This window comes from Corylus avellana, chromosome 6 (assembly GCF_965113065.1).
Source record: "Corylus avellana chromosome 6, dhCorAvel1.hap1.2, whole genome shotgun sequence".
In the NCBI taxonomy this organism is placed as follows: domain Eukaryota; kingdom Viridiplantae; phylum Streptophyta; class Magnoliopsida; order Fagales; family Betulaceae; genus Corylus; species Corylus avellana.
This window is the reverse complement of record NC_142495.1, coordinates 15,583,803-15,608,257: the sequence shown is the minus strand read 5'-3', so window position 1 is coordinate 15,608,257 and position 24,455 is coordinate 15,583,803. Positions and strand designations below refer to the sequence as shown.

Sequence of the window (24,455 nt, the reverse complement as noted above, 5' to 3'; positions counted from 1 at the left end):
AATCAAGGGAAATGAAATTATTGGAGGGTCTAACTACTGATGGGCTTCCAATACCCACCCACCAAATAGCTCAAAAGGTCCGATGACCCACAACTCAAACAACTAGCAAAGATCACTGTGCATCATTTTTAAGATAGAACGCCCTATAACTAACAAGAAATTATAGGAATATGAAATCTTTTGTTCATTGGAAAGAATCAACACAATTAATCAAGTGAAATACTACGGATACTAATAAATAAACTACACATCATTTTAGTACATATCACTTAGTAAAAGATTTCGTGTACCCTTAACATTTTTCCTAACTAATTATTCATTCTATCAACTCAACTAATTATAATTTTTACTAGAAGATGTTCAACTAGATACATGCTTCAAATACCCATATTGAATATGTATAAAATTTATGTAGTTACTATTAAATTTCAAATATTTAACATTCAAGACGTGGGAGGTCCCCCCCGGGCAAAAAGTCGTCTGCGAGTACAGTAAGGCGTGGCAGCTTGTAGGATTTAGCGGGATGAAATTCAGAAGGTCGACCGGCAAAGTCATAAGGGCCGGGAATTATGTTAGGCTACAGGATGAATGGGCGGATGTACATCCCCGTGCGAAGGAAAATGTATGGGACGCTTTGATGGTATGGTTAAATTATTTCTCCTATTTTTGCACGTGTATTTCGATATTTTAAACGTTGTTTATGTGTGAAATTATACGCCTAATTTTTTCAACTTATGCAGATTGAGTTCTACATGCTGTCTGAGTACGATCTCGAGGCGATTAAAAGGGACGCGTTCAGAGACATGGGCGTGAAGCTGAAGAGTTGGAGACACTCTGTAAAACGCTCATTAAAAATCAGGCAAGGCGATACTCCAGACGCAATGAAGGCGAGAATGGGTGAGGCTGCTGTTAGGGAATACAACGCTGAGGACTTGAATGTCTTGTTGGCGAAATGGTGCGACCCGAAGAATCAGGTATGTCTGGAGTGTAGTGGAATTAATTGCAATTGTTTAGTTTCATTAATTGTAATTGGGTTAGGCCTAACATTTTAAGAGTGATATACATGTAGGCGTTTGCTGCCAAGATGAAGGCATTGCGAGTAAAAAACAACACACCTCACTGCACCGGGTCGATGAGCTTTGCTAGGGTGACATATCAAGAGGTATTTATATATCTTTACCGCATATATATATAAATTGGTTGTTTAGGTCTATGTTTTTCCTAATTTTTTTTTTTTGGTTGTATTGATTTTTTTTTTATGCAAACCTTATCCTTGGGCATTGCTTCGACTCAAGCGCAAAGTCACATCACGACTCACACGAAAAATGGTGGTGGCTATCCAAATGAAGTGGTCAGGGAGAGATGCGTAAGTACTCAAACATATATATTTTAATAAATTATTTATGATTAACGTTCCTTATACGAGATACTAATTTGTTTTTTAATGTACAGGAGAGGATGCGGGAATTGATGCCCACTGACCCGGCAAATACTAAGACCGTGATAGAAGGGATGGCACGGTGGACACCTGATGACGTGTATGCTCAGGTGCACGAAAATAAGCCTGAGTATGCTGGCAGGGTCTGCTAGGTGGGTTCGAATGTGTTGTCGGTGCGGGGCAGCATACATTCGTACTATACACCGTCCCAGACATGGTCTCAAAATTCTTGAAGCTCTTTGTTCTCACATATGACGGATAGAATTAGAGAACTTGAAGAGGAGTGGGCACAACAAAGACGTGTGATAGAAGAAGAGCGGGCAAAACAAAGACGGGCAATGAATGAGATGGCGAGGTAGATTGAAGAACAAAAAGCCCAGATAGCAGAGAAAGATGCTATGATTGAGGCCCGTTTTCGCCAGATCGAGCCCATGTTCAGGTCGACGTTTGGAGCTGCGCCCCACAGAGGTAATGATATATTTTATGTCATTTTTGTAACAATTGTTAACTGTTAGAAACAACTGTTAGAAACCCTTAGTTACAGCGGTCCATTCTAGAACTAACGTATATTTGCATCACTGTATAGACTAATTTTGAATTTTTGTATTGATTATCATTGGATCACAACTCATTTGCAGGTAATGTAGATTAAGGGTTGGGGGATGAATGTGTTGAGTTGGGCGCCACACGTCGTTTATCATCACTATTTGTTAAGTTCTATATACATACTATTGTTTATTGTTTTGTATATAGTTAGATCAAACTATATATTTGTCGAGACTAATTGGAACTTATTTATAGTAGATAGTCCAGAAGTGTTTTATTGTATATTTGTTTTGCCTTGTATTAGAACGTGTTTTCTATGTATATATATGTTTTGTTATGAAGTTGTGTTGAAATTTTGTTTAATAAAGTTGTGTTGGAATTTCATACGTATTGAATGTATTGGAAATTTGATATGTATTAGATATTGTATATGTATTGGATATATATTATTGGATATTGGATATATATATTGGATATTGAATATATAAACTTAGATATTGGATATATAAACTTGGATATTGGATTGGATTGATTTGATAGGATATTTGATTGGATTGGATATTGTATTAGATTGGATATTGGATTATGTATTAGATATTGGATTATGTATTGAATATTAGATATTGTATTGGGTTTTGGATTATGTATTGGATATTAGATTATGTGGATTGGATTGTATTGGATTATGTGGATTAATTGATTGTATTGGATTATGTGGATTAATGGATTGGATTGTGTATGTGGATTACGTATGTGAATTATGTATTAAATATTGGATTATGTGGATTAATAGATTGGATTATGTATGTGTATTACGTATGTGAATTAATGGATTGGATCGGATTATGTATGTGGATTACGTATGTTGATTATGTATTGGATATTGGAATCAGATTTAAATATTAGAAATATTGGAATTGAAATTATTGTAGTGGAATATTGTAATAAGGAATATTGTAATCAAACGGCGTAACACATCAAAAAATCCATGCAAAACTTTTTGACGTGGCAAAACTGCTACGTCAAAAACTTTTTTTGACGTGGCAGTGTTCAAATGTCAAAAGTTTTTGACGTGGCACTGTTGACACGTCAAAAAAATTATTTTTGACGTTTTATTCCCAACACGTCAATAATTTTTGATGTGGCACTGTAGACACGTCAAAAATCTAAAATTTTTGACACCCTGTTTTAACCATCGAAAAACGTTAAAAACCACACGTCAAAAAAATTTTTTGACGTGTCAATACCATTGACACGTCAAAAACTTCTAATAAAAAATTAACACCATTTTTGTAGTGGCAGTCCATACGGCAGGCATTACAACATCTAGACTTTGATGGCACTTGGAGAAAAAGGGTGTGATTTGGATGAACAGGGTGTTGTATCTCAGGGGATAACTCCGCGCATGACTTGTGGAGGAAGAAATTACAGCAAGAACATTTATAGGCAGGACCGCATACCGATTTATTGCACCCAGAGCAAACAACTTCATTCTTGCCATCATTTTGTAAGTCTTTCACAAAGATCAAGGGATGCTTCCTGTGGCTAAATTGTTGGATCTCCTCAGTATTAGTTCGCCAACAGGAGCACTCAATGTCAATGTCGAAATTCCAACTAGTGCAACGGCAGAAGAAGCATCTTTTACAACTCTTACCGCAGGCATCACAAACATTTCTTCCTAGTGCCTGGATAAAGAGGGCATGGTTTGGATGCACAGGGTGTTGTTGTATATAAAGGGGTAACTCAGCGCATGAGTTGTGGGAAAGAAGTTACAGTGAGAGCATTTGTAGCAGTGGCGGACACAGAAAATTCATCTACCGGGGGCATGATTTTTTTTAATGAATACAAAAAAATAAAGTTGAACAAAAATATAACAAACTGAATAAGTGAATAATTCAACAAAATTTTTAATTATGTTCTAGAACATATAAATAGAACTTACAATTTGTTTTGTCATGACTAACACTAATTCAATTGTCCACGACGAGTATTCATACCTTGGAATCGCTGCATAATCTCTTCATTACTGATGGTCTTGAATATGTCTTTCTCAATGTACGTAATCAAACAATCATTCATCCACTGATCTCCTATTCGGTTATGTAAACGATTTTTAACAGTATTCAGTGCTGAAAATGCTCTCTCAACAGTTGCTGTCGCAACTGGCAGAATCAATGCCAATGTCACCAATGAATAAACCAAGGGATATACGACATCCTTTTTCATCTCTACCAATTTCTCAACAAGTTGTCCAATCCCTTTGAGTGTTGCAAATTCATCACTAGAACGCATGTCAAAGATATATGTTTCAAGTTGGTTGTCTAAAGTGATAAGTTGAATTGCTGAAAAATCATTCGGATATAATTGAGCAAGACGAAGCAATTTCTCTTTGTTAAAAGACGCAAACAAGTCATCTGGACTCAAGCACGAAACACAGAGTAATAATTCGGAACTTGCCTCATTAAAGGGACTGTTAAATTATTGGAGTTGCATGTCTATAACAGTATAATAAAGCTCCACACGGTAATGATGTAAATTTTTCATGCCTTGAGTTTTTCGTCGTGATCGAGGTTGGTAAAGCTCATCTATATTGGGGACAACAATATTGTTTTTGGCACAAAACTTAGTAACTTCTTCAAATAAGGAATTCCACCCATCTTCTCTTATAGCCTGTAAGCGCAGCTTTGAAATTTTAACTAACTTCATTGCATTCAGAATATCTTGATCTTTTCGTTGTGGTGCTTGAGATAACTCATTTGTAATCCCCAAAACATTTTTCATCAAATGTAAATTGAAAGCAAAGTCAAATGTCTGGAGTGATTGACTTAGTATATTTGCTTCTGCTCTTTGTTCAGAATTTAAACCATCTTCAACAATGTCTTCAACCGTATCGATAACAAAAGAAAACATGGCAATAAGACTAACAATTGCACCATAATGAGAACTCCAACGCGTATTACCATGTCTCTTTAAGTTCATTTCTTGATTCAAGCCACGACCAGTTGACATTTAATTATTTTGTAGTGCTTCTATTACTTCAGCAGTTCGTTTTTCACGAAGTATGTCACGACGTTTGCATGATGCTCCAACAACATTAAAAATACTATTGGCCAAACTAAAAAAAGTTGCAATTTGAATGTGATTTTTGGCAACAGCAACTAAAGTGAGTTGAAGCTGATGTGCAAAGCAATGAAGATAATAGGCAGACGAATTGTCAATCAAAATAAGAGTTTTAAGTCCATTCAACTCACCTCGCATATTGCTAGCTCCATCGTATCCTTGTCCTCGCAATCTGCTAATACTTAAATTATGCTTGCTAAGCACTGAATCAATTGTCTTCAATTCTACAGCTGTGGTATTGCGAACATGTGTAATGCCTAAAAAACGTTCAATCACATGGCCCCGCTTATCTACATAACGCAACACAATTGCCAATTGTTCTTTAACGGATATATCATGAGATTCATCAACTAGGATAGCAAATGGCAAATCTCCAAGATCTTTAAGAATAGCATCTAGAGTTTCACTTGCTGCCGCATTTGCTATATCTCTTTGAATATGTGGTGCAATCATTTGATGATTTTCAGGAGCATTATCTAAGACCACCTTATCAATTTCTTCATTGTGTTTAGCAAGAAACCGCAACAATTCAAGAAAATTTCCTTGATTATTTGAACCTTTAGATTCATCATGGCCACGAAATGTTAATCCTTGTTGTTGTAAAAAGCGAACACAATCAACTGATGCATTCAAACGAGTCCTGTATAACATTTTCTGTTGATCCGATTGCTTGTCAAAAACTGTTATGATGCTTTGTTTATGGTTTAACAAAGTTTCACATCTTTGTCGAGCTTGATTATGTGCACTATTGTGAGCCCCCACATGACATTCGAGCCTCTCTTTCTTTTTCCAATTACTAAACCCTTCAGTAACAAACGAATCTCCCCCTCCTTGATTTCCAAAGTCCGGTTTGAATAGATAACAGTATAAGCAATATGCACCATCTTTTTCTATACTGTACTCCAACCATTTATATTCTTTGAACCATGCTGGATTAAAACGACGCATTGTATTTCTAATTTTTTTTTTTTGGAAAATCATGGTCAAAGGGTTGACAAGCTCCTATTTGTAGATATGCTCCTCGGATTTGGTCTCTATCACTAAGATGATAATCGCATATTTTTTTCCTGAAGTAAGGATCTCTGAGTAGATTTGCTAAATTTACTTCAACACGAGGTCGTTTAGAATTTGATTAGAGGTCAATAGCATCGTTGTTTTTCTCCATAATCTCAGACAACTACAATTATATATTTATACAATTAAAATATGACACAAAAACTATATAAATTCATAAATAATTAAATATAAAAACAATTAGCAAGAATAGGTTGAATAGCAATATAAATATTAAGACAATTCATTCAAAAGAACAATCTAAATCTAAATCTAAAAATTTAATTACATATTTACATACCTCAAATTTTTGTTGAAGTTATTATCAAGAATAGGATGAAATGTTGAATCCTAAATAACAACATAAATATTAAAACAATTAATTTAAAAGAACAATTTAATTATAAATTAAAAAAATTAATTACATATTTACATAATTACATACCTAAAGAAAATTGAGGCCAATAGAATCTTAGAAACAACTCAAACAAACACAAGTTTTGCCCACTGCCCACTGCCCAATCGCCCTTCCAAACTTGTCTCTTTGGAAAAATTTTTTTTGAACCTTTTGGAATTGAAATTGGTGTCTGGCAAAATTTCGAAAGGAGACCTCAACTGAACCCTAAAGGAGAGACTGGAGAGTTATATGGGACGGGCAGTTCTTGAAACACACGCAAAAAACAAAAATTTTCAAAGTTTAATGTAAAATGATGGTTAAGCCGCTCAAGTCAAAAATAATAAAACACTTTTCATTTTACATTAAACTGACTTGAGGGGCATAACCGTCATTTTACATTAAACTTTGAAAATGCTTTTTTTTCTTAGCGTGTCAATTACTCCTGCAGAACCCACCATCATTCTTGAAGAGTTGAAGGTCCTGCGCTGCTCGAGGTAAACACTGCAATGCATTAATTGGTATGTTGACTTGGGGTTGGCCTTGTATCTTTTCAAAGTTCTTCGTTTTTTTTTTTTTTTTTTTTTTTTTTTTTAATCTCTTTTGTTCTCTGTTGTAAACTGTGACTTCCAGCCTCCCTTTCTGCTGTCCCCAATCCCCACGCACTAACACTAAAACTCTCACAATTAGAATTAAAAAAAACTAATATTCTCACAAAAGAAAAACGCACCGTTTAGTTAGTTTAAGTACTATTCATCGTCTTCTTCCTTTCATTTGTCTGAAAGACTAAGTTTCTAATTTTTTTTTTTTCAAATTTCAATTTACTAAAGGGCATAATATATGGTTGAAGCATGAGGGAGGAGCATAATCATGGCTTTGGGGGCATAATCATAATATTAAAAAAATAAAATAAAATAAAATAAAATAAAATTTCCATAGTAAGGACTAAGGAGGATTTTTGGGGGGTCGATATGCCCCCAGTCGACCCCCCCTAGATCCGCCCCTGTAATATATATATATGAACAAAAAGAAAAAAACTAGTAGTAATGAATCAGAACTCGAACAGCATCCGTGGTGCATATCCAAGTGCATTCAGGTGAGCTGCCATAGCCTTGTTCATTGGTGGTGGGCCGCACCTTAGTATCTGCAAGCCAGTAGTTTTAAGTGAAGGTATATATATATTAAAAAAAATAAAAGATAAATGTTATTTAATAGATTGCTATACTTAAGGACCTTTTGGAATTGCGGTTTCAATAAGTGCGATTTTAAAAATTACATTTTTCAAATTGCTACTTTTTAAAATCGCAAAGGCGTTTGTTAAAACATGTTTTTTTTTTTTTTTTTTTTTTTTTTTTTTTTAAAGGGAGAATGAATGCTTTCATTAACTAGAAAACATGGCTTCAGCCATTACAATATCTCCAATGCAGGAGGGGAACTCTGTAGCCCAGATTTGGTTTACATTTTGAGATACTGCTAATTCCGCAAGCCTGTGCGCAACCTCATTTGCTGACCAACGGACATGGCATATCTCCCACGAGCGAATCCCTACAACAGCACTTTAGTCTCTTCCAAAATAGGTCTATACCAAGCACAGCTACTCCCTTCTCGTTTCATGGCTTGCACTACCTCAAGAGAATCTCTGTTCAGGATGGTCTTCGTAATACCCAGCTGGCCCAAAAGTATCACCGCTGGCCGCAACGCCATAGATTCCGCCATACCAGGATCACGAACAAAGGGCTTCATCAAACATTGTGATGCCAAAACACCACCCATTGAGTCACGAACCACCACTCCAACGCCCATCATCTTCTTTCCAACATCTATTGCCTTATCCCAATTGACTTTTGAGGTCCCCCTGCATGGCGGTTTCCATTTTTCTTCCACTGTTGCACAATTCACTTTTGGTTCACTCATCCCTCCTTCTGTAGCATGCTTATGGATTCCATCTGATCACATACAGCTTTAAATACCAATTTTGGATGAGAAAACTTATCTTCGAAGACCACCCTATTCTGCCTCAACCATATCTGGCGAGCAACACAGGCAACCAGATCAAATTCGTCCCCCGTAAGTCTTTCACTTAGCTTTTGAAGTAAATGGTAGAAGGTATCCTCCACACTGCTGCTCTTCTGGATTTCAACGTTGCCCTCCAACCATACATCACGCGCAGCCGGACAGCTCCAAAGGACATGACCAACTGTCTCCTCTTCCATGCGACAAATTGGACACAAGTGGTCAGATGTTATTCTTCACTTGAATAGATTTTCATTAGTAGGGAGGATGTTGTTGCAGGCTTGCCAGATAAATAACGGAACTGACCAGAGATACGCCAAATGCATTTCCAGAAAGGTGCCAAATTATCAACGCTAGAACAACCACTTGCATTTCTATTGCACAGGTCTGTTGCCAAGTGATACGCACTGCTGACCGAGAAGAGACCATTCTTGGTACCAGCCCATACCATTCAATCTTTCTGAGTTTGTGGACAAATTGCTATACTGCAAATTTGATGTACTTCTTCATCCAAAAAGATTTCCTTAATAAGAGGAATTTTCCATGATTGCAAGTCCTGATCAATTAAATCACAAACTCTTGCATCATCAGGTAAAATACGCACCGGTGATTGAATAGCATAGGTCGTCGGAGAAAATAACCATTTATCCCCCCAAATTTTAATCTCCCTCCCATTCCCTGCTCGCCACACCAATCCTTCATTGAGCAAAGTCTTTGCATGCCAAATGCTCCGCCATACATATGAGGGCTTCTTGCTCAAAAGGGCGTCTAGAAAAGTACCATTTGAGTGATATTTCTCCTTTAAGATTTTGGCCACAAAAGAGTTTGGATTTTGAATTAATCGCCACCCTTGCTTTGCAAGCAAAGCAATATTAAAGCATTCTAAATCGCGGAATCCCGTGCCTCCTTTTTCCTTGGCTTTCCCCATTTTCTCCCAGCTCATCCAAGCCACCTTTTTGTCATTGGCTTTATGCCCCCACTAGAACTTTGCCATCATCGAATTGATATCCTTACATAAAGTTTTGGGAAGAAGGAAAACACTCATAGTGTATGTCGGGATCGCTTGCACAACCACCTTCAATAAAATCTCCTTATCGGCTTGCGAAAGAAATTTTTCTATCCAGCCTTGCATTTTATCCCAAATCCGCCCTATAATTCCGGACAAAGACGACACTTTTGATTTACCAATAAGTACTGGCAGTCCCAAATATTTCTGATATCTTAGTGTAGAATTTATTCCCGCAAGTAGGGCTGGCAAAATAGGTACCTGGCACATACCTGTTTATTCTACGCATGCTTTTTTATAATAAGATTTTAGATTAGATGCATGAATTATCTAAAATCTTATTATAAAAAAACATGCATAGGATAAACGGGTACCTGCCAGGTACCTATTTTGCTAGCCTTACCCGCAACCGACGTGATTTGTGATCTAGCATCCATTGAAGTTTTATGGCTAAAAAACAATGATGTCTTTCCCCTATTAAGCTTCTGACCCGAGGCTAATTAAAACATGTTAAAAAGTATATTTTATCAAATATTTGTTATACGAAATCATGATTTTGGTTTAAATTAGCTCATTTTCAAATAAACACCCCTCTAACCTACTTATAGAAATCACATATTTTTTTTCCTATTTTAGATTAATTGCCTTTTAAATCGTAATGCGAAACAACTTATATTTTGCGATACCTTTTAAAAGCGCAGATTATTGTTGCGAAATCGCAACCCCAGACGCACTCTCATTCTATACCTATGCCATATGACTGAAATGACTGAAATGACGTGAAAATGAAAATCAGCTCTAAAATGTTCTTTTTTACAAATCTTTGCTCATAAAAATACTAATTTTTATTGTAACGTCGTGTCGATTGTATGAAAGTTGTATTAGGTGGCATGACAATTAACTTTTGCAAATGTTTCTTTATTTATTTTCATGTTTGTTGGATTATATTTATATTATTCTAAATATTGCATTTTTCTCAGGAAGAAGTTGCCAAGGAGTTTGGTATACGAGTGCAATTTCAACGTTTTTGGTTTTGGGCAAAACGTGAAAACCATACATACCGGCCAAATCGACCACTGACACCTCATAAGGAAGTTCAATCTGTATGTACTTGTTAATTTTTACCTTGTCAAGGATTACACGGTAGTATTCTTTGAGTTTTGATCTTTTGTGTATTCATCATTTGACCCCATCTTGATCTGCTCAAAGAATCAGAATATACCTTGGACGCATTTGGTGTTTGATGTAAAAAACGCTATGCCAACTCCAAAAACTTGTTTATCACAATTTTATGCGGAATTAACGGATATTTATCAAAGCAAACAATCACCAAAATATAAACAATCAGACACAAAGATTTTGGTGACGAAGAGGAAACCTTTTAGAAACCGATATAAAAGTAAAACCTCTCCGGGGAAGTCAAACTCAGGAAATCACTATCAAAAGATAATCTAGAGATTACAAACACTAGGAACACTTACAACCCTTTGTAAAACCATTGCTCTATAAGATCGACAAGCCTACAACTCGTCTCCTTGCTCACAATCTTCTTCAACGTGATTCTCCTTTACCGGACCCTTCCGATAGACTTCTCAACCGTAGATTTATCAAAAAAATAACTAAAACTCTAAGAGATTCAATTTAACGCTCACCACATATGATCTCTCTTAGCACAACCTCCGATGAACTCTCTGGGGGTGAAAATTCGTCCCTCTCTCTTCTATATTGATGTATATATACCCTGAACAAAACCCTAGACCTAACCCACTTAAAATCACATTTTGGCCCTAAAAGGTATGGGGTGTCCGGACAGGTTAATGGGCCGTCCAGACAGGGATTTGTGGAGCAAAATTTGAGTTTTTAGAAATGCGGTCCGGACCCGGGGAAGGCATGTCCGGACATGGGTGAAACAGCATTCTGGAAATGCTGTCCAGTCTTGATCAACAGCTCCAATCGATGGGCGTTTGTAGTCCGAAAGAGCTGAAATTTTGCAGGGACGTTCATAACACATGAATCTACATTATGATCGGTGGAGATTGGATTCTGAGCATTCTATATCAATGTTTGAGCCCATAAACAGTAGTCTCTGCATTTTGAAACTGAATTAAGCCAACACAGGAACTAACAAACTCCCCCTTTGGCAATTCAGTGACAAAACCAAAATGTCGAGCCAATCCCATCATCTCCCCATATTTACTCCCCCTTTTTGTCACAGAATGACAAAAGGTCTTCATGTTTCCTGAAACACTTCATAAATACATCAAGGCATATGTGGAACAAGAAGACATAAATAAAACTCATGATAAAAAAAATGACGTAAAATGCATGATCACAAAGAAACATCAGCAAAACTCTCCTCCAATGTATGACTCAATTAACAATAAGAAACTAGAAATGCAAAACATGTTTCTCCCCCTTAAAAGTCAAATAAACACACATGATACACACATCAACGACTCATGTATTTCAACAATGAATGTCCCAAACATGCTCAAAATATGCAAAATATACGTGAGATTAAAAATGGCAAGGAACTCATATTGCTTAGCCCAAGCAAAAGACACAATGTTCCATTTAACCAATGCTTGTTTGGTGTGTGTGTGTAAGCCATTCAAAGCGAAAAATGGTCAACTTACAAAATGAGGAGAAAGTTTCACCACCATGAGGTTTTGACAAGTATATCAAATCAAAAGTCAAACCTTATCATACTAGGGCCTAGCCACTCTCATCCTATACATTTCTCTTTGAAAAACATTTTGCACAAGTTTGACACAGTGAAATAAATTCCTTTTGGAATATGATCTTTTGATTTTATTTGTTTCACTATTTTGTTTATTTTTCTCTTTGAGAAAGTGTCCTTAAACTTTTGGTGCTTACCACAAAAGAGAAAGCATAAATTTTTAAGCCCTAGGTTCAACTAGCATATGGTCAATTTGAAAAATATTATTAGTCAAAAACCTCATATGGTTACCTAACAGACCTCACAAATAAAGTGAAACAAAACCTTAATTTAAGCTTAAATGTGCACAAGAGATAAAGCATAGGCAAAATGTACTACATAAGCTCAGGCTTTAGGTAACCACAAAAACAAGTCCATTGACACAAATTTTCATCTCATGCATATTAAGAACATTCCAAGACGCAAGGAATTAAATCCATAAAAAGCAACATGAAAAATTAATGGACTATCTAGGTGCATAAGACAAAAGAAAGAAAAGAAAACAATCAAAGTAACATATTTTTGTCTTTTTAAAAATTTTCACAAAAGAAATGCACACAAATGCAATGCATAAAGAAAAAAAAAAACAACTTGCTTGAATTGAGATTACAACAGGCAATACATGAAAGTCCTTTAGCATTAAACTTTCATCACATCTTATAGGTCCCACTACAAAATAATGATTTGGTTTAATAACTATTTCTAGGTCTTCACAAGACATTTCACATTCATGAACACTTGATTAGCAAGTAGACAAAAATCTTGGTGGTCCACACACAACATCTCATCTATAAGCCTTTCAAAGATCATAACATATGAATTTCTTGAAAAATCTTTTATGAATATGCCTCATAACAAGAATCTCAAAACAAACATGTATACACTCTTCACACAAAAAGTGTAACAACCAAAAAAAATTGCAATGCATAAACTAGAAAACAAAAAAAAAAACAAAAAAAATGCAAAGCAAAGAAAAATAACACGCTCTAGGATATTCAAAAATAAGCAAAACAATCAATCCTAGGTATGTTATTGACTCACCTAACTTTAGGTGAGATCACTACCACTCCCTCTCAATGGGTGAATGGTATAATCCTTCCTAACCCAAACCTTCTTGAATGAGGGTGTAGAGACGTTAACATTTTCAAACTTGTTTACTCTAGACACACCTCCCATCATCATTACGAAACCCTCATAATCTTTTTTAGAAACAGAATTTTTATTTTTATGCACATGAGGTTTCAATTTAAAACAGTTGGGTCGAATGCGACTAACTTTTCCACAATGATGACAAGTAGGGATAAACCTTTTAGGAGGTAGATTCCTAGGAGGATGGACGACTCTATATTTGGGGTAAGATACACAAGGTTCAATATGAATTTTCTTAACTTTCTTACCTTGTGAGGTCGAGGCAGCTGTTGTTTTTATTTTAACCAAAGAGTCTTCTATTTTTTCTGATTTAACAAATATTATCTCGGAAGTAGAATCATTGTTAGAAGACAAAGCAACATGACAATCAAAACTTAACTCAAATTTATCACAATCAGAATTCTAAGTATGTAACATATTCTCAAGGGAATTGCTAGAGAACTTTTCCAATTGAGTTTCTGACTCTTTTAATTTATTCTCTAACAAATCAACTTTAGAACCTAAAACAAAATTTTCAGATTTTAAAGAATCAATTAAAGCATGTGATTCAGACAATTTAATAACAATAGATTCATTCACATGTTTAAGATCTTGAAACTCCCCCAAGCAATTTGTGTATTGATGTCTCAAAAGAGTGAATTTTTCCAACAAATTGTTGAAGGAGTTTATAAGATCATATTCCCCCTGAGAAGTATTCATAGCAAACAGGAGTCAACAGATCTCACTCAAGAATTTAATCCAAACAGAGTGAACCCGCTCTGATACTAATTGAAAAACGCTATGCCGACTCCAAAAACTTGTTTATCACAATTTTATGTGAAATTAACGGATATTTATCAAAGCAAACAATCACCAAAATATAAACAATCAGACACAAAGATTTTGGTGACGAAGAGGAAACCTTTTAGAAACCGATCTAAAAGTAAAACCTCTTCGGGGTAGCCAAACTCAGAAAATCACTATCAAAAGATTATCCAGAGATTACAGACACTAAGAACACTTACAACCTTTTGCAAGACCTTGGCTCTGTAAGATCGACAAGCCTACAACTTTTCTCCTTACTCACGATCTTCTTCAACGTGATTCTCCTTTACCGGACTCTTCCGATGGACTTCTCAACCCTAGATTTATCAAAGGAATAACTAAAACTTTAAAAGATTCAATTTAACGCTCACCACATATGATCTCTCTTAGCACAGCCTCCGACGAACTCTCTGGGGGTGAAAATTCGTCCCTCTCTCTTCTATAATGATGTATATATACCCTCAACAAAACCCTAGACTTAACCCACTTAAAATCACATTTTTGGGCCTAAAAGGTACGGGGTGTTTGGACAGGTTAATGGGCTGTCCGGACAGGGCTTTGCGGAGCAAAATTTGAGTTTCTGGAAATGCGGTCTGGACCCGAGGAAGGCATGTCCGGACATGGGTGAAACAGCATTTGGGAAATGTTGTCCAGTTTTGATCAACAGCTCCAATCGATGGGTGTTTGTGGTCCGATTGAGCTGAAATTTTGCAGGGACGTTCATAACACATGAATCCACATTATGAACGGTGAAGATTGAATTCTGAGAATTCTATATCAATGTTTGAGTTTATGAACAGTAGCCTCTGCATTTTGAAACTGAATTAAGCCAACTCAGGAACTAACATAATGAATGGGGAAAAACTACTAGAACACCTATATATAAGAACAATGGAGATATTTGAAGTTGTACCAATTCTCATGATAAAGTGTATTACACCGTGAAGCTGACTGAAGCAATGAGTGATATTAAGTTCAGAAATAGAATAATGTGTCGTAGAATCACTTTGACTTGGAAATTAATTTTTAACTTAGGCCATTGAATTGAAAAATTTAGAGAAATTGGTAAAGACCTTCATATGGTTTTTTTGTTTTAAAGCATATCAATAAGGTATCTAGAGAGGTGATTGGGAGATATTGTATGTTGTATGAAATAGAGGAGTTTCTTTTCCGTATATTGTAATTTAAAATATGTATGATAGAGGAGTAGCTAGTGGAGATATCGCAATTGAATTCCTGCTCAGAAGGTTTATGTCAAAGATCAAGATTGAGTTTTTTTTGGCCTTGGTTATAGATGAGCATATTAGATCTGTCCCAATATAGGCCCGTGCTGCAGATGATATCCTAAGTTAAAAAAAAAAAAAGGATGAGGATTTGATGTTAAATTTGAATTGTAGAGTAAACTTCAGAATCTAGGGGTTTGGACTAAGTAAAGCTGATATCAAGGATGTAGAGTACAAGTTTAATATAACTTAAAAAAAGGTGAGGGGATAAAGATAATTGATTGTCAAGAAATATAAAAAATGTTAACTTTAGGTATTTTTGGTCAATCATTTATAAGGGTGGTCCAATCCGAGCTGAATAGAATTATTTTTGTATCCAAAATTCAATATAGTGTGTGTATATTATCCAAATCCTTCTTTCTTTTCTATTAGTTCTCCTGTAATTTGAAATACTCAACATTTTCTTTTTTTAATGTTTTCTATCTTTTTTGGGTGAACATAGGAATCCCCATTATGATCGAGATTGTGTTTTTTCTTAGGTGTGGCAATTCGTATTTACATGTTGGGTTTCAGTCGTGTTGAAGCATAGGTATAAGACTATAATATAGGTCAATCCTAACTCGATACATTTAATTAAATGAGTCATACTCCGAAATTTTACCGGCTAATTTCCTATTGGGTTCTTGGGTCGTGTAAAAAAAATTCAAACCTTATGTCACGTGTCTGGTTCGGATCCCTTTCAACCGGCCCACTTATGCATTGTCAAATGCCGCCATCACCGGTCACTACAGCCTCTCCTAGGCCATTGATCCATTACTAGTGAGAATTTTTTGGGTTAGACCTTTCAACGGTCCAAGGGTTTCATGCATGATTAGCCTCTTCAACCAGCCCTTTTTCTCCCTACTTAGCTTAGCCAACCAGGCGAGATGGTCTACTAGTTAAAAATTTTGGGTCAGACTTTAGTTTAGCCGACCAAGTGAGACGGTCCAAGGGTTTCAGGCATGATTAGCCTCTTCAACCGGCCCTGCTTATCTCAGCCAACTAGGCGAGACGGTCCAAGGGTTAAGGGCCAAACAAGCCCCTTTTAACCGGCCTTGCTTTCTCTCCGCTTGACCAGACGAGGCCAACTATTTCATTACTAGTATATGGTTTTCAAGTCAAATTACCACCAAGTGAACCAAGCTCCAACTTAAATGCATTCAATTCAGGCAGAATCCACCGGTCTCTAGCAACTTTTATGGCGTTACTCCGGCAACTCTTTCGGCACAAGCAGCTTTTTCGGCGAATTCATTTTTCTTTCCCTTTTCTTTTACCTAAACTCAAGTTTACACATTGAGTTTGAGAAGGGGATGTTAAGAATATTATGTTAAGGTTATTTACTTGTTATTTACTCCCTTTTCCTTCTAAATTTGTGTAAGGTCTGCTCATCCCTTCCCCCAAATCCAGATCTGGCCTCTCTGGAAATTTTTGCACACCTTACCCACAGTCGACGCTCTCTCTATGGAATTTTTTTTTAATTTAATTTTTAAATTAAATTAATAAAATATTAATATGCTGACCTGGCAAAACGGTGCATTTTGATTGGAATTAACGGCGATTAGAAAATTTTAACAGTAAAAATTTTATTGACATTTCGATTGACGTAGGAAGTAAATTTTCGAAAAAAAAAAAAAAATATTAGAGAAATAAAAATTTTGGCGCACTGACTCATGGACTTAAGTAATGCTAGGTACCATCTTTTTATCCTCAAACAAACACAAGTGTGTATCTCTTCATTAGGAGATAGAATCCATCATTTGAAATGGCAAACTAATGAGGTTCCTGGCAGACGAGAGAGACTGAGGAAGAGACCCTCAACAACCCCTTCCGCTTGAGGGGAACCGAGAAGCCGTTGGAGTCCAAGGCATGGCAATGGCCTGAAGGATGATCAGTATGTCGACCCAGCACTTAATTGGCAGGCTGAGCCAAGGAATGGTCGGGATGCTCATCCTCCACCTCAAAATTATGATGTAGTAGGAGAAATCCTGGCCATTTCAGGAGAAATAGCTGGCATAGGAGAGTCTAACTCAGCTAGAAGAGCCCATGCCAGAAGGGTGCAGACCGAGGAGGTTCTCTTTCTTGAAAGGCCTACAAAGACCTTGAGGCGAGTGATAAGTGCCAAATATTGCATATTTGGACTCCTTTATTTACATTAGTTAATCTTTTAGCTGTGTCGTTATTTAATATTTGGTGTTAGTTGTGTGTTTTTAGTATTTTGTAGGTCATTGAAGAAAAACTATAGCTTTAAAGGAAAAAATGCAAATTTTGGAAGAAAGCATAATTTGAGAAGACCAAGATGATGTGGTTAAGTTCAACCAAATCCAAGGAAAAGGTTAAATCGGATTAAAGATGAGAAGGATAAGATTTCGGATCAGATTCAAATTCAAATTCTATACACATCTTAGTATTTTGACCATAACTTTCCGCTCAAAAATTGGATTGAAGTGATTCAAGTGGCATTAGAAAGATAACTCAAAATACTACAGTTCATCGTGAAATGGTATTTTCCTAAATCGGAGGGTTACTATGCGAAAATAGCCTCGTAATTAAAGGACACAAATCTTGACGAATCCTATTCCGATTTCAGACTTCTATTTTGACTAAGAGACAGACCTCCAAATTATCTAGGTTTAATAGTGCTTCTAGGACTTTCCTAAGCCTATAAATAAACTTCTTTGCATTCAAGAAAAGAGGATACAATCCTAGAGAGAAAAATTCTACAGTTTTTCTCTTTTTAGTTTAGGTTTTATTTTTATGTGGAGCTAAATTCCCAACTAAGGTTGGGGATGAAGCATCATTTTTATGTAAGTTTTTATTATTCTGATTTTATTGGGTTTTATAATTCAATTGTTTTACTTCTAATCAATTGTATGGAGTGATTCTTGGATATCTCTTGTGATTCAAGGATACATGTGATGATTTGAGATAATTTCATATGATTGATTGCTTGGCTTTTAACTCATAAAAATTGGATATCCTTTGTGATTTGTTCTACGGATACATCTAGTGTTTCAATTGAATTTGGATTCCATTTGTGATTTGGTCAATGAATGGACACATGGGATGGTTTTGATTAATTCATTGAAGCATAGTAAAACATATCTATGATTTAATTTGTGAGAACTTCGGATTAATATTGATGAACATAAAGTATGTTGTTATGATTTGGTGAGTGTGAATTCCCAAACCTTAGCACCTTTATCCTTAGATTTACTTATTTTATTTAGTTTATGTTTATCCTTTAATTTTCAAAACTCAAAAATCAAAACCCTTTTGGAACTAGATTAGGATTTAATTAGTTTAGATATAAATTGCTCTTTCAAAAATACAATTCTCTGTGGGATCGACCTGGCACTTGCAATTCATTAAACTACAATTGATTTGTGCACTTGCGAGTTAAATAAATTTGCACAACAACGAGAGCCCATGGTTTTATCATTCACCGAGGAAGATGCAAAGGGAGTAATGATACCCCATGATGATGCATTGGTGGTAACTGTGACTATGGCCAACCATTTGCTCCACCGAATTTTAGTAGATAATGGAAGTTTGGCTAACATCCTCTATTGGCCAGTTTTCAAACAGATGGGCATTGATCATAGTAGGATCACGCCATTTGGTTCTCCCTTAGTTGGATTTACAGGAGAGCAAGTCCAACCTATCGGAATTATCTCACTTCTTGTCATAGCAAGAAAAGCTCCCAAGCAATCGACTGTTATGATAGATTTCTTGGTATTCGACCGACCATCTGCCTACAACGCAAAAATCAGTCAGCCAGCCTTGAATAAGTTGAAAGCAGTAACCTCAACCTACCACTTAAAGATGAAGTTCGCAACAGAGGAAGGTGTCGGAGAAGTCAAGGGTGACCAAACTGCAGCGAGAAAGTGTTACATAACTTCCTTGAAGAAGCCTTTAAAGGCTACACCTTTGACAGTGAGTCCCGTGTGGAGTAGAAACGAAGGTGAACTGAAGGGCGAGCTTGCCGAGACGTTAGAAGACGTGGTAATAGCAAATGGCAAAGTAGTAAAGGTCGGTTCTCAACTCTCCTCGAACGTCCGAGAAGGCCTCGTCACTTTTCTGAAAGCGAATTTGGAGGTATTTGCGTGGACGCTTGAAGATATACCTGGCATTAGCCCTGAAGAAATACTCCACCAGCTCAATGTGGATCCTAGTGTAAAACCAGTGAAGCAAAAAAGAATGAAATTCGCTCTTGAGTGAAACATGGCGATAGCCGAGGAAGTGGAGAAGCCGCTCAGAGCTCGGTTTATTGAAGAAGTACATTATCCTAATTGGTTAGCCAATGTAGTATTGGTTAAAAAATCCAATGGGAAGTGAAAAATGTGTGTAGACTTCACCGACCTTAGCAAAGCTTGTCCAAAAGACAGCTTTCCTCTCCCTCGCATTGATGCACTGGTTAATTCAATGTCTGGGTATGGTTTACCCAGTTTTATAGATGCTTTTTCTAGTTATAACCAGATCTACATGCACCCTGAAGATAGAGAGAAGACTGCATTTATCACGAACCGAGGCCTGTACTGCTATAAGGTCATGCCTTTCGGTCTAAAAAATGCAAGTGCGACATACCAGAGATTGGTAAACAAATGATTCGAGAGCGGATCGGGCGGAACATGAAAGTATATGTGGATGACATGCTGGTCAAAAGCACGTTGGCACAGTATCGTACAGCTAACCTACATGAAACATTTGAAACGTTGAAAAAGTATGGGATGAAGTTGAATCTTACAAAGTGTGTGTTCGAAGTGTCCTTTGGAAAGTTCCTCGGCTATATGGTGTCAAACCGAGGAATTTAAGCTAACCTAGAGAAGATCCAAGCAGTTTTGGATATGCAGTCCCCTAAGAATACGAAACAGCTCCAACAATTGACAAGTAGGATAGCAGCACTTAACCGATTCATTTCTCGGTCCACCGATAAGTGTCTGCCGTTCTTTAAAATCTTGAGGAAGGCCTTTGAATGGTCTGAGGAGTGCGAGGAGGCTTTTGGGGAACTAAAGAAGTATTTAGTCAATCCACCTTTACTCAATCAAACAATCCCAGAAGAAGTATTGTATTTATACTTGGCCGTCTCTCCAACAGCAGTTAGTGCAACCTTTGTACGAGAAGAAGAGGGGGTGCAGAAACCTGTATACTTCATTAGCCGAGCACTGAAAGGGGTTGAGGAGAGATACCCCCAGTTGGAGAAGATGGCCTTCGCTCTTACCATAGCGTCTAGGAAACTTTTGCCATATTTTCAAGCTCACACGATAAGGGTTCTCACTGAATACCCTCTCAGGAAGGTGCTGTGCAAACTAGACTTATCCTATAGACTAGCCAATTGAGCGATTGAACTTTGAGAGTTTGATATCGAATTCCTTCCTTGCAACTCCATCAATGGTCAAGCATTGGTAGACTTTCTAACATAATTTACTAACTTGCCAGATGCTACGCAATGGCTGAAGGACGAAACTTGGATGGTTTATGTGGATGGGTCATCTACAAGAAGACATGGCAGAGCTGGGGTAATACTACTCACCCCATAAGGAGAAGAGCTGCGCAACTCTATAAGGTTGGAGTTTAGAACTACCAACAACGAGGCCGTGATAGCTGGACTTGGCCTAGCCTAAAAGATGGGAGTTGAATTCGTCGAACTACGAAGTGATTCTCAGGTAATTGTAGGCACATCCAAGGGGGTTTCGAAGCCAAGGGAGATAAAATGATGCTGTACTTATCAAAGGTACAAGACTCACAGAGTTCTTTCAAGAAGTTCTGCATTGTAAAAATCCCAAGGGAAGAAAACGAAGGAGCAGACCATCTTGCTCGGATTGCATCGACTGAGGAGTAAGTAGGAGAATCCGAGGAAATAATTCAAACCCTCTCTTGACCTACGATAGCTGAAGAGGTCTTGGTCTCAACAGCAGAGGTGGTACAAGAATGGCAGAAGGAAGTGGTGGAGTATTTGATAAGCGCCGAATGTTGCACATTCGAGCCCCTTAATTTACATATGTTAATTCCTTAGCATTGTTGTTTGCTTGATTTTGCTTTGTTTTTGTGTTTCAGGTCTCATTTGACAAACCATTGGAAATTGGGCTTAAAAGGACAACAATTTGAGCATTCTGATCTAGGATCGATCGCCGCACTCCTGGGATCAAGCGCACCTGCACTCGAGCGTCTGCGACCAGGGATCGAGTGCAATGCACTCATGCGCACAACAGTTAAGCTCGAGCGCACAAGACCTTGGATCGAGCGCACTCAGGCGTGTATAGCACAACAGCAGTCCTTTTCCAGGATGGACTTGGTTTTTAGTCTCCCAATTGGACTGGGAGACTGACTTCCAGTTCTCTGAGGATTTCTAGAGTTTTTAGGGATCTCCTAATCCCTATAAATAGGGTTCTAAACATTGTAAACAGATACACAACTTTCTAGAGCAAAAATTCAGTAAAATTGTCTTTGGAGCATAGAAGATCATGAGCAACTAGACCCAATTATGGGGTATTGATGTAACCCTTTCTAAGCACAATGGTTTGATTGTATTTAATTTCTAGTTTTTCAATTTATGCATGTTGATTGTATAACTCTGAGGATTGCTGCAATTGATTTCTGTTCTTCATATTAAATGCAACTATTCTTTAATTCCAATTCAATATTAGTAAAATTCTTATCTTGTCTTAGAAATTATTTTACTATTATTAAATTCAAATCATTCTTATTTTTTGTGATTATAAGAATGATGGTTATACAATGGTTCTTAATTGGCATGCAATCAATAGGGTTAGCTAGACCATACCTAGGAAAGACGGATCGTACTACACCCTAGTTTAGTATAATTTAGGTAGACGATTCGTGCCAACCAAAGATGGGTTATGCTATTCCGTTGATTGTATGGAATTATTTTCATATGTTTTCTTGTTTAAATTATAACATGCATAGAATGAATTGCTAGAATTAAATATGGTTAACCATTGATGTGCGGATCGTGGTGAAATCAATACACTACTCTCTCTCTCTCATATATTTACTTCCTTTATTTCCGTTTATTTTATGCACTTTAAATTCACACAAACAAATCACTCTCTTTTAATTAAGTTAACTTTTATCTTTTAATTTTGATAATTAAGCTCCTGCAGTCCTTGAGGTTCGACACCCTCTCTATAGCCGTATCCTACAAAGATTCGTCCTGTTGCAAGTGGTTATTTTTATAATTGATATTTTTGGTCACAAAAATACCACATCAGTATCTGGAGAAAGGGATTCTCCCTGAAGGAAAAAAGTCAACTATCCAGCTGAGGAAAAAGCCTGCTAGATTTACCATGGTAAATGGAACCTTATACAAATGAGGTTTCATGTTACCACTTCTTAAGTGCTTTTCCAAAGAAGAAGGTAATTATATACTTCGTGAGATTTACAAAGGTATTTGTGGAATTCATTCATGCGCAAGAATGTTGGCACATAAGGCAGCCTGAGCAGGCTTCTATTGGCCTAATATGACCAAGGACTCAACAGAGATGGTCAAACATTGTGACAAATGCCAACATTTTGCCAACATTACTAAACAACCCCCCAAGGAGTTAAGCTCAGTCTCCTCACCATGGTCCTTCTCGCTATGGGGGATAGATATAGTGGGACCACTACCTCGTGGAAAGGGGGGTGTTCGGTTTGCAGTGGCAGCTGTGGATTATTTCACGAAATGGATGGAAGTGGAAGCCCTAATGAATATAATAGCTAAGAGCATAGAGAAATTCTTATGGAAGAATGTCATCTGCCGATACGGCATTCCACACGCATTCGTCACGGATAATGGAAAGCAATTCGACTGCGATTCATTAAGGGAATGGTGTGCCAAACTCCATATAAGAAATTACTTCTCATCCCCTGGGCATCCCTGTTAAGTGCTAAAATATTCATATTTTTAGCCTTTAACTTGCATGTTTTAATCCTTTGGTTTTAGTTAATTAGGTCATTTTAATTTGTTTTTGTGTTTTCCACACTTTTGTAGGCTTTTGGAAGAAAATGAAGTAAATCTAGAAGATTTGGGCTCAAAGAGAGAAGATGGGAAAAATGCGAGCCCCTGACACTACGATCGATCACAGGTTTCCTGCGATCGAGCGCAGTACTAGAGAAGACAAAGCACAAATTAGGCCATGAGAGATCGAGCGCACAACAGAAGGGGCTCAATCGCAGACCTGCGATTAAGCACACACGGGTTGCGATCGATCGCACCCGTGCGCAGGAGACACATCAAGCTGCGGCCATGATGCTAATATTTCCATATTAGGATTTTCCAACTCCCACTTGTAAAAGGTTTTGAAACCCTACGAAATTCCTAGGTTTACTAGTTTGTCAAGGAATTCTAAAGCCTATAAATAGACCCTTAAGCCTCTAGAGTAGAGGAGGGCTTTGTAAGGAGAAGAATTGGAGCTCTTTAAGTTCAAGTTTCTAGTTTATTCTTTTCCTTTTTCTTTTTCTTTTCTTTTATTTTATAAAGATGTTTTACATCAACTCTATGTGTAGCTAATTTAATTAGTAGGGCTAAATTGAATTCCTAATTATGTTTTGTTAATATTCAATATTGGCGCCCTTGTGATGATCATGTTATGATATCTGACTTGATTAATACCTAGTTTCATGAATTCCTCATATGTGTGTGCCTAATCAGCATGTGCATGTAGTATAGACTAGTTAATTATATCAATTTAGATGACCGAGTCCCGGGTTTAACATAAGTAACAAAAGTAATCCACACCGGGTTCTTAGGTTAATCAACATGGGGAACCAGGAGTATACACTTATGCCCTAGGATTCTTGTGTTTGTTGATTTCCATAGAACATATGCTTTTCTAAAGAACTACTTACTATATACCATGCTAAATCCTTTAGGAAATAAAAGAGTTAGAGTATACACTCATGCCTAACTCGTTGCTTAGGAAAATCTATAGCTTAAGGAGTATACACCCATA

The 24,455-nt window shown here is 36.9% G+C and overlaps 2 protein-coding genes and 1 pseudogene across 2 annotated transcripts; 1 reads left to right on the top strand and 2 right to left on the bottom strand.

Moving 5' to 3' along the window:
• Positions 1 to 3,949: 3,949 nt before the first annotated feature.
• LOC148584935 (uncharacterized) lies at positions 3,950 to 4,963 on the bottom strand (annotated as a pseudogene).
• A 53-nt stretch (positions 4,964 to 5,016) lies between these two features.
• LOC148584934 (uncharacterized) lies at positions 5,017 to 6,052 on the bottom strand. Its single transcript, XM_088517594.1, has 2 exons — positions 5,236 to 6,052; positions 5,017 to 5,087 (listed from the first exon to the last, which is right to left on the bottom strand). Exons 1-2 carry the CDS (start codon positions 6,050 to 6,052, stop codon positions 5,017 to 5,019), a joined length of 888 nt encoding a protein of 295 aa, XP_088373720.1.
• Positions 6,053 to 18,930: 12,878 nt separating this feature from the next.
• On the top strand, positions 18,931 to 19,722 carry LOC148584933 (uncharacterized). The gene has a single exon (XM_088517593.1). The coding sequence runs from the start codon at positions 18,931 to 18,933 to the stop codon at positions 19,720 to 19,722; it is 792 nt and encodes a 263-aa protein (XP_088373719.1).
• Positions 19,723 to 24,455: the final 4,733 nt, after the last annotated feature.